Raw genomic sequence first — 12,362 nt, 5'->3', positions numbered from 1 at the left:
CACCTATTATCAACCAAACATTGCCTTATTCTCTTTTCGTGCCACCTAATCTATCCACCTATTTCCATTATTATTCGCCTTCATTCAATCAATACCATCACCAATACCAATTCTCCACTTCTTCAATTAATTTCAAACATTTCAAATTTCAATATTGTTTATGCAGACGTAAATGAAAATTCCATTTCAAAATTAATCAGTTGCAGAGTTGCAGTGGAACAGAGTGTATGACTATGAAGAATGAAAATGGCAAAGAGAAATTAAAATTTGATGAATCCGATATGTATACATATACTCTCAGAAAAGTGGAAATCAAACACAAAGTTTTGATTACCAATCGCTCATGGTTAAATACGGCTTTTCATATAATAAGAAAAGCATTCCCCCAATTTAAAAGAAGAAAAAACAAAAAACGAAACCAAAAATTGCAGTTATTAATTAATCAAAAATAGAATTGAGGTTGAATCGATCAATCCTGAAACCCGACTTTCAGCCAAATCGCGTTTCTAACCCTGTTCAGATCCCTGCCCTTGAGCGTCCTCCCGATCCCTTCCTGCACCGACGAGGCGATCCTAGTCCTCGCCAGAAACTCATGCGGCGGAACGCGGCCACCGTTCTCCGCCGCCTCGTCCTCTTCGAAGTCGAAGTCGTCGTCGTCGCTGTCTCTCCGGCGATTGTCTCTGTACTCGTCCTTCAGGATCTTCGACCAGTCCGGAATGTTGACCGGCAGGGAAGCAGGTCCGGTCAACGATCCCCTCGCCGCCGGCTTCCTGGAAATTCTGGAACTCTGCTTGCGGCAATCCGGCGAGAGCGAGCGGCCGTCGGAGTTCCAGACGTCCGATTCGTCGAGCTCGAAGATCATCGAGTTGTTAGTGGTTTCCCGATCAGTGGGGAGAAATCTGTAGTTGGCTCTGGGGAAGTAGCTTTTCGGCGCAGCCATTGAATCGATCAGAGATTTTCAGTTGGAGCAATTTTGCCTCCGCTCTCTTCCGTTGTGGAGAAAAATGGGGATTTTGTTAGGTTAATTTGATACGAAAACTGAAGCTTTGATATGCTTTTATAAAGGGCGAAATGGATAAGGTTTTAAATCATCTCTCTTTCTCTCTCCTCAAACTGCCCTTTGCTGCAACGAGTATATTTTCAAAATTCCGCCACGTTATTTTTTACTTTTATCCACTTTTGTTTGCCACTGTAAATTCTCGGAAAATTACACTTAAATTAAGATCAGGGCCAGAATATATAATTAATTAATTTTACTTATTACATTAGTGATTAAATTTTAGTTTGGATGCTTCTAGAGTTCTAGTCCAAAGAAAAAAGAAAAAAATAATTAAGTTGATTTAATCTAGCAATTATCATTGACATTTTTTTGAGATTCTAATCTTATTCAAAATTAACATGATTTCTCGAGTAAAAAAAATCTAGTAAACATGATTTCTTTGTATTCTGTATCATCCGAACAAGACTTCTATCTATGAAGGATGAAATCAATGGTTTCATCTTCACGGCTCTCTGTATTCTTCAAAAAATGGCCCGTTCATCCATCAATCATCATCCCAATCATAATCAGAGAAATATAGTAGTATGAAAATTGCTATAAAAAAATCATTATTGCGGATTACTTGTTCGTTGACAAAATCAATAACTTATATAGCTAAATTAATAATGATTTTGAAAATAATCACGAAGTTTATAGTATTAAATTTGTTTCTTTTTTCACATTCATAAATTGATAATTCTGACTCCTCTATAAATAAGTAGATAATTTTTCTCACTTGTAAGGTCTTTTAAAGGGACGAGTGGTCTGTTTCTAACATAGAATCAAAGCGGGGCTAAATCAGTAATGTATTTCTTTGTTGCACGTGTAGAAATCCGATTATCATTTCGGCTCACATATCGCGGGAGTGTATTGAAACCCCTTCTTGTCATACAACAACAAATTGGTGATCCCAACTCTTTGATAAACAAGAACTTTTAAACATTAATAAATTGATGATTATGACTTCTTTATATATGAGTATATAAAGTTGAATTAAGAGGTATCCCTCACGGCAAATGGTAGTGGAGTAGAATTTTGCACCTTCCCACAGATTTTATCAGGTGGTTTGTGGCACATTACAAATAGAATTCAAGTTAGATAAATTAGGTGTACCTGGTTAGTGAAATCGGGTACAAATTTTATCCATTTAATTAGTGTATTTGATACCTATAAAACTAATATTGGTAGATCGTCATAACGTATATATCTTCTATTTTCTACGTTTAACAAAATAATGTTATAAATCTGTAATTACCAGGACAAACAAAAATAGAGAATTCTCGATATTTGGAGTTCAAATGTGACGATTCGAATAAAGTTTTGTAGCATATAGATTAAATATCAATCCTTTCATCCTCCAACTCAATATAAAAAATAATAAAAACAATAATAATAAAATCAATTTGTATTCTTCAGCAAATAAAACATTTTCTTTTAGTCAAGAGGTTATGCGTACAATTAATGAGAAATTTTCTCACAAATAACAACTTAGTTCAGTATGTAAATAGCCTAAAACTTGAATCTAATTATCACCTAGCGGGCCTAATACCTTTTAGGTAAATAATAACTTAATAAAGTGGGTGTTCAATCAAAGCCCCCATTTAAGTCATTTATGAGTTCATAAATAAAAGGACCATTAGTCCATTAGCTTTTTAAGAGGGATAAAGGGACCATTATATCAATTTTTAAACTTGCAAATCAGTATGATTATTTGTTTTCGAGTTTAAATATTTTTGTGATGATAGTCGTTTTTGCATAGTAATTCATACCGAATATAAAAAATACTCCTATATAAAAAAATAATAAATTTATATCCATTTTCTAATTAAAAAAAATAAATATGCAATTTTAGAATGTAGAGTAAATGGAGTTGAATGAGTACCGTGCTAATTTAATGGACATTATGTCGACATATAATTCATTGTTTATCCAACCAAAAAAATCCATCTCATTGAGTAATGATAGAATGCGGCGAGTACTCACCGTTTGTCGCCATTGATTACTACAAAGGAGAGGTTGGCTGGCTACATATATAGAATAATAACCCACGCACTGACACACGTGCGTCCACGCGCTATTTCAACGGTGGTGATGAGTCGTGGGCCGTGGCAACCACCACGATTGCACACGTGTCGCTTATTTATGTGGAGCTGGACCAGGTGCACACTCGCGAAAATAGTGGAAGCTTCTCGTTAAACGACAAAAACACAGGATTACAAATATACCCTCACTTATCTGTTTATAAAATTAAATATAGAGAATTAAAATCCAAATAATTCCATAAAACCAACATGCACAACGTTCTACACTTTACAATTAAGTTGAGCCAAAACTTTTAAATACACAGATTGAAAAATTGTGCTGAAAAAAACAAGAAAAATGAATGAAGTAAGAAAAATAAAGAAATAGTAAAGTAAATGTGAAATAAAGTAAGATTATTGAATGTTTTGTTTTTTTTTTTTAAAAAAATGAAATGATCCAACTTAGTTATGATATTCTATAAAGAAATACGACTCAACTTAGTTGAGATGGAAGAATTCTTTAAATCAATTAGAGTTTATTAACAGCTAGTTAAATATAATGAATTGTCAATAATCACAATTAAATTTTAATTATAATAAAAATATGTATATCTAAATATACCAGAACATGTTTCATTTCAAAATTATGACTAGCTCATCAATTTCAAGTATCATATTTGGATTTATTATAAGCTGAGAGATCAAAAGTTGAACACGTGATGAAAACAAATCACTATCTTTTGGGTGAAGACAATGGAGTACTAAATTAAACATGCATGATTATAGCGAAAAAATGAATCCAATCCCTTGCTCGAAATTTAACCATTCCAATATATTTTGATCCCTTTGAGATTAACATCATTTCTAGGCGCTTACAAATGCTTCAAGAGGTACATAACCAAATAATGTTCAAAATCTCTTTTGAATGAAAACAATTGAAAGCTTGGCTTAAATTTATTTGGGCCAACCACTTGAATCCCAGCCTTAATTATTTAGTTGCTATGGTAGTACTACCTTTTTGAATAGGTAGGGAATGGAATTTAAATTAGTTAATCAAAGTTTTTGCAATTGATTAAAGTTAATGCACCGAAAAAGCAACTTTATATGCGCACTAATTTTGACGCACTTAATATAGCTTACATTTTAGTTTATTTGTTTTTTAGGTTTTGATCCAAAAATATTGTGATTTCTATGGAAACGTGACAGGTTAACAAAACTACAAAAGTAGTAATGTACTAATGCGCATCTTTAAGTTTTTTCAACTTAATTTGGGTATATAATTGATATTGTACCATCATTTAGAGCGTTTATTCAAAAATGTATTTACCTTTAATTAGAAATTGACACACGATATCTAATTAAAAAAAAATTAATTTCTTGGTAAGTTTAATTTTTTTATTGTGCGGGCGTTACACATAACCGCATTGTTTAAATATTTCAGAAAGATACCAAAATGATTTATCAAAATTCCTTTCTAGAATATCATGTCTTTTGCTCACCATTTTCCTTAGTTTCGGACACATTTTTAACAAGAAGTTGCTTTTCTTTTCAGTATGGACCACCTTCAAATTATAGTGGTAACCAGCGTTAGATACAAAATTATTGTTTTAACGTTTTCTGCAAATCATAAATAGCCGTGGGAATAAATACTGAAATACCAAAATATCGCACTTAAACTACCGAAAAAATATAAAAAATACTGGTTTTTCGGTGTACTGCAATTTTCGGTATGGTAACATTATCAATTTTCCTATACCGAGATATACCGTGTCATACCGAATTTTCGGTATGTACCGTATATTCGGTATATCATGGTTTACTGAATCCTTGATACATAATGAAACCGGTATATATTGAAATATTATACTACTATATTTTTATTATACAATATATTTATATAGCACTACAAAATAGAATTAAAAAGAAAAAAATCCTCTAAAACCCTACTTTTAAATATTTTTGGTACTATAAAATAGTAGGTTTTTTGGTATTAACGATATTACGGTATATCATATCGTATTTCGGTTTACCGCAATAATGGTAAGATAACGGTATCAAAAATTAACCATATCGAATTTTTGGTGGTATATTATTTTGACATTTCGCAATTTTCGGTACAATATACGTTATGACGTTCTTGGTACGATATATCGTACCGACCCACGCAACAAGGGAAAATAATATTGGTATAACAAGGATTTTTGCCTGAGTGAAAACAAGGTATAATCACTAATAAGTATCTATATAGTCCTTCATTCACATAAGTCACAAAATATTTAAGTGTTTGATGGTTAATTAATGCTGATTGAGAAGTTGTGGTCTCGAATTCGATTTTTCATAGTTTTTTCCAAGTCAAATTTATTTAATACTAGTACGTATGATGTTTTTGGATGCATTCGATTTTCCCGTTACAATGAAGATCGGTTACTTTAAAGGAAAAACAATAATTGGGTGTTCATGATGAGATAAGTCGAATTATTGTATGTTTAAATTGTGTAATATTATAGGCGATCTCCTATAATTCGATTTATTTTGGATTGTTTTAGGCATTGGATTGTATAGCGTAATATTTAAGGCTAATTTTCATAAGTACAGCTTTTAGTCCGAAGAATTAGCCCGAAATTTGAACTTTCAAGAGTTGGTTTTGTAAATTATTAATCTTAAAAAATGTCAACACAACCCGCAATCCGTGTAGAGTTAAGTCAGAATCTGATGAGCTATCCAGTTAACATTATGAGCAATAATCGTGAGCAACATTCTCGTTTCGTCCATATTTAACGATATTTTTATATACTATTTTAATTGATTCTAATATTTAAAATATTGTTATTGATATTATTAATTTATAAAATTATTAAAAAAACAAAACCAAATAGTTAATTAATTAATTAATTCGAAGTTATAGAGAACTAAAATAAACAAGTCAAGTTGCGTTTTATACAATTTTTAGCATTAATAACATCAATGTAATTATTTAATATTAAATAAAATAAAATATAGATATTAACATGAACCATGCTAGAGTGACGCTTATGAATAGTAATATCATAAAATTTGAATAAAATTCTACAAATTCCCATACATTTTGGGCAATTGTAATAATGCACAGTTAAATTCAAGATTTTTTTTATTGCATGATGATATTATTTCTTTGAACTTTGAGTAAAAACTTATTTTTCTGTAATATTTTGCATATTTTTCTTTACTTTCTTGTTCAACTAAAGATGTCATCATAGTACTATGACATAAACTAGGAATATGCTAAAGCATATGTTGTCTATTAAGGCTTATAGATTTTTATTCTTTAACTTTATTTTTATTTTGCTTTTCTTTATTGGGTGGGGTACTATAGGCCTCGTTTTAACAAAATAAAATTGGGATATAAAATTAGAATTTAGGGACCATAAAATGTCACATTCAGCATTCTCCTTCATCACGTTCACCACTTTTTTTGGATATGATATGATATGTATGAAATATGAATTGACATTTCTTTTCTTATCTTGAAACTAAAAATCAAGCTTACTTATAGTATATAGATGAAAAGAACTAAGACTACTTATAAACTCCCTGAATTGTAACATGTTGGCTGACACAAATAAACATCTTCCAGGAATTGCTTTGATTAATCTGTATTTATGATTTGAGTTTTAACTATTTGAAAGATAAGTCATAAATACTTTATTTTACTAGTATTATGAAAGTGTGTGGTTTGCAAAGGGAGTGAATCCCCCTATATTGATATGGTGGGAACACAGTAAGGGCTGCTGTGATGGATATACGAGGACGTATGATTCATTTACTTTTTGTTTTATCAATTAAGCTTAATTTTGCAATGGTAGATTGGTAGAGCGGTTGTAGCACCAATATCTATAATTTATTTGATCAATGATTTAAGTATATAATAATATAAATTAATGTAATATTAATGAATTATTATTTAAAATTAGTGTTATACCTTCGATTGCAATTGGATGTTATCATTTTAGTTATACTGTAATTTTACAAAACATTTTTTAAATTCAAAAAGTCATTTTATATTTAAATTTATTAATTTCAGTTAAAGTAATGTTTACTAATACAACACTAAAGAAGAATGATATACTACTACGTACATTACGTGAGTACTACTCTTGTTTGACTCATATTTAGCGTTGTTCGTTTCAATTATATATTTAGTTTGATCTTAATATATTGAAACTTTTAATTTCACAAAACTTATAAAAATCAAAGTTTGATTTGTTATTTTATTAATTTATTTAAAATTATAGGGAAAACGAGTAAATCGAGCTTTAAGTTTTGTGAAATTGAAAATTTCAATAACATTATGTTTAGTGTATTAGAATAAAATTAAATATATAAATCAAAATGAACAACACTAAACGTGATTCAAACGAGAGTGGTCACATAAGGCATGTAGTTAATTTTTTTTTATAAATAACTGAAACTCCCTTTATTATTCTTGAAAATATTTTTTGGTGAGTATTAGTTAAAACTTTAAGGTATAATTGTCATTTAAATGGTAGAGAGGTCTCACATTTCACTAACTCATTCCACCTACCTTTATCATTTAAAATTAATATATACAAGTGAGACTCATATTCTACTAACTTTCTTTCGTTCACTTTTCTTAACATTTCTTAAAAACTCATGACAGAATAAAATGAGACTTCTATTCGTAGATGAAATGAGTAAAAATGAAAACTTAAATGAGCAGACAAGTAATTAAAAAATTATGAAATTTAATTAGTAAAATAAATAATTCATAAAATTAAATAAATAGTTCAATACTACTAATCGTTATTAAATAAAATCATTGTTGAACATATATCACTTAAATTTGGATTACTATGGATTAGTTAGTGTAGCTTCTATCGAAGACTTGAAGCTATTTGGAAAGGCATAAGTTTGCATTGAGATAAAACGTAGTCGCGCGTTTTTCCACCGCATTATCCCCTGCTGTGCTCCCACCAAATTAAATAGAAAAAAAAAATAATGTGATACTTTGAGTTTAGTTAAATGTGAGACTGATTTAAGAAATATACTATTTAAAAAAAAAGATATTTAATGACGGACATATCATAAAATTAAAATGAAAATGAAATTGAGGCCATAGTAAATACTCCCTCTGTCCCACTCTAGGAGTCCCGGTGGAATTCGATACAAGTTTTAAGAAAAATAAAGGAAAGTTGGTGAAAAAAAATAGTGGAATGTGAGTCCTACTTTTATATATTAGTTTTATAATAAAATGTGAGTGGAAGAAGGTGAGTGGAATGTCACACCTATTACCTATTATGGAATATTCCAACCGGGACTTCTAAAGTGGGACACCCAAAAGTAGTAAACCGGGACTCCTAAAGTGGGACGGAGGGAGTATTGTTTTTATGGTAATTTTATGGAGTAATAAAACAAAACGTTCATAGTTTAAGTTAGAACTTAAATTGTTATGCTTTGACACTACAATGAATAATGAATTTAACTGATGAGTTTAAATGCATATTAAATTTTGAACATTAATATTGCAAAACCCCCATCGAAATAGTTGGGTTATATAAAGAATGAGAAAAATTTATGCTTAATTAAAATTGTCAAAAAAAAAAACATGATGAGGGTGAAACCAACCATGATCAAGATGGTGATATTCCTTGTAATATGTGCAACAATTTTAGATGAATCCACATCATATACTCCACCAGGACCTGAATGCTACAAAGATTTGTCACAAGATTGCAGTAATAGAGTTCATGATGCAATATGTCAAATAGATAAGCGTCCAGTTGTAGAATCAGTGGGTGGATGCACGGTTACACTTTTTGCATATGTCAGTGGTGATTGTTTCTTTAATAGGTTGGCTAAGGATGTTCAAAAAACTTGTAGTGTCAATCCTGAGACTGCATTGTATGTAACGATTGATATTTGGAATTTAGTCAATGGTGCAACAGGCTAGGGAGACGATAAAGTATATTTGAATTATCATAATAAAGTATTACTAGTTTATATACATATATATAAACAAGTTGGTTTACATTTATGTTACTTGACATTCATATCTAATTAATTTTCTTTCTCGACCGTGTTGCTATTTTACCATATAGTAGTATATAATTAAGGACTGAACATATAGTTAGAATTTCATTTGTACATTAATGGATCACTATTTTATTTAACTTAATCTGAAGTTAAAAAAAAAAAAAACTTAATCCGAAGTTGATTTTGACGTACCGTAATAATTAGGTATCTATCTATACATATATAAAAGACGAGTTTTAGGAGGATTTGAATAATTATTTTGTGCAAGGGATGTAAATGCAGTAAATAAAAACTATTAAATTCTTTGACTAATTTTTAAATACCACAATGAGTTACAAAATCTTTAAATAGTATAATGAGCATTTAACAAAATTTGTAACCTCTATTCTCTTGATTTTATAATTTATGATGTTATAATTTCATTATCTCTCAAATTCTAATTTTGTACCTATAAAAGGCCTATAGTTGCGGATGATTACACACCATCAAAAGTATTCTCCATTCTCTCTCAAGTTCTCAATATTTTATTGTATATTTTAGAAACATTGTATTGTTTAATTTTTTGGAGCTCTATCAAGTTCATCAGTGCCTAGCGGATTTGAGATGTTATACACGTTAGGAGGAAGTCGTTTCGTCTTTAGGGATAATACGTCAATTCAAGAGCACTAACCGTGATGTAATTTGTCTTGCGGAAAGAGAGTTTTTCTCGACTAGATTTATGGTTTGGTTTATTTTATAATTTGGATAGTAGTTTTCATTTCATTTGTTGTTATTTTTTTTTTCTTTGATTACAATAGTTAGAGTACCGCATGTATATGGTTCAAGAATTTTACCTTAATATTTCTTACAATTCTTAGAGATGGAATTCTTCGAAGAATTGTAACATCCTTAGCTTGAAACATACATAATATCTATCTTCATCTTTACGCAATTTATTATTTTGTATATTTATATTGTCACTTGCGCATAATTATATTAAGTGGTCTCACACAAAAAATAATATTTTATCACTTATGATGAATTAATAAGTGGTGCATAATATGTATATTTGCACTGAGATAAGTAAACCTATCAAAATCGAGTTGATCAAACAAAATAAAATAGTCTGCTACCAAATTATGGTTTACTAATAATACTATTATTAAAATTAGAATTTTGCACTGAAAGTCCAGTTTTATCGATGTGTGTACTTTAAATATTGGTCAAACTTCTCAGATCCAGATAATCCGCTAGATCACAGGGTCTAGGAACTCAGGGAATCCTTGAAATCCTCGGTCGTTGGGCACACAATCTTTTTCTGTTTCAAAACCCTCAACCCACGATACTAAAAACTAGGATAAGGAAGTAGGGATCGAATCCCATAGAGATGGAAGCGTAAGGAGGTATTTAAGAGACTTTGGAAAAGGATTTTGGCTGCTGCCACACAATTTTGGGGTTGAGAACTTAACTACTAGACTCGGGAAATGCAAATGATCTATTCTAACAGCTAGACCTAGGAAAAGGAAAACATAACAAAGGCATGCATGACGAACACAGAGATGTAACAGATCAACACTTCGGCAACGAAATTAACCAGACCTAGTGAATAACTTCCCTAAAATGCCTAGACAGATGGAGAACAGACCGTGGGGACAATTTCCTAAAACAGCAAAGGGACGAATGAAAAGCTGCAAATAACTAAATATGAATTTAACTAACAAATAGCTTCATTTTCACCAACGATTCATGATCACAAATGCAGAAAAATAGAGTAAACATCAAATCGTAACAGAGCATGTCGAATTGCACGATCGAATTACGATTAACTAAGAAAAAAGAACAGATCTACTACCACTATACGAGGTAAATAAGAAAACAAGAACTAAACTTCAAAACCCATGCAGAATTTAACAGATCTAAACATCGGACGCTTCATCCGCTCCGGATCCAAGCCATCCACAACAAGCCACAACACTTCCCATTTCCGATGACTCCGATCCAATCAAATCCAACCGATCAACTACGATTCCAACACGATCCAACTTCAACAAAGCAAAATCAAGTGCGAAAAACATCCACGGTAAAGCAACAATCAAGCAAACATAATACGAAAACGTAACATAAACTGCCATAGCTAAATGATTACGAATTCAACAAGGATTCAACAAAACAACGCCGAGCTTCGAACAACGAAGACTCGGGGATTTCCAAAGCAGAAATTAAAACTTAAAGCAGTAAATTTGTTTCTTCGCCTCACATAGAGACGATGGTACACAACTGTAGATAGAACTACGAACCCCAACCCCATGAATTTCTGGTATCCCTCCAAGTATGTGTAGAAGTGTGAAAAATGAGCTAAGAGCAAAAGTGAGAGTGAGATCCTCCTTTCAGGTGTGTTGCGTGCTCTTATTTATAGGCGTGGACTTGATCTTCTAGAATCTTCTCTTAAATTTTCCTTTCTGCCATCCACCTAGAAATCTCCTCCGTCTGGTAACTTTTTTCCTTCTTCTTCTCACTTTCCCGCCAGACTCCTTCACCAGGTAATTTTCTTCCTTCTTCCTGGATCTGGCGATTTCCTCTACACACATGGCTTAAAAGCTTTGTTAGACTCAGAAATTCACTGAATTTAACCCCATAACCAATGCATGAAATTAGCCTTATCAAGCACTTAATTGTTCGGGATACAACTGATTTTATATAGAGAATATAATTATCTTATCTATAGGTGATCATGCTGAGTAAAATATAGTAGTACTCCATATTATATTAAGTATAGTATATTTTTACAAAAAGAAAATTCGCAGTATTGAGGATTGTAAAGTAATATAAAAAATAGTATAGATGTTTCATGTTCCAATAAACCACGTTTAAAAGTATAATAAATAAAGATAAACGTTCCAATGTTCAAAGGGGCTATCATTATTCATTAATATAATAGTGTTAATTCAACCAATTAATGTCATGTTTTTTTGCGTGGTTTATCATTTGAATTTTTTTATGGTCATAATTTAGACGGTTTGAATATTATGAGTTATCAATTTATTATTTTGTTAAAGTGTGGTTTACATTATTTTTAGTAGAAAAAAATGAAGGATTGTTTTAAACATATTTTTCATAAGTGTCAACACTTGATATAGTCTCTTTATCGTTGTCCAAATAATTGTGTTTGTCTTGATTCCATTTCAAATATGTTTAATTTTATATTTTTAGGCGTAAAATGTATTGAGGAGCATATATTTATTGAATATTATTATATATTATATTTTCTATTTTTAAATATTATATAGTTATAT

The 12,362-nt window shown here is 30.7% G+C and overlaps 1 protein-coding gene across 1 annotated transcript; it reads right to left on the bottom strand.

The window, feature by feature from the left end:
• Positions 1-241: 241 nt before the first annotated feature.
• LOC125212018 (transcription initiation factor TFIID subunit (Protein of unknown function, DUF584)) lies at positions 242-1,039 on the bottom strand. Its single transcript, XM_048112021.2, has one exon. It carries the CDS (start codon positions 938-940, stop codon positions 470-472), a length of 471 nt encoding a protein of 156 aa, XP_047967978.1. The 5' UTR covers positions 941-1,039; the 3' UTR covers positions 242-469.
• Between the last annotated feature and the right edge of the window lie 11,323 nt (positions 1,040-12,362).

This window comes from Salvia hispanica, chromosome 3, assembly GCF_029641045.1.
Source record: "Salvia hispanica isolate PSC_SH4W2 chromosome 3, Shi_PSC_v1, whole genome shotgun sequence".
NCBI classification, from domain to species: domain Eukaryota; kingdom Viridiplantae; phylum Streptophyta; class Magnoliopsida; order Lamiales; family Lamiaceae; genus Salvia; species Salvia hispanica.
The sequence above is the reverse complement of the archived record's forward strand: the minus strand, read 5'-3'. Positions and strand labels throughout refer to the sequence as shown.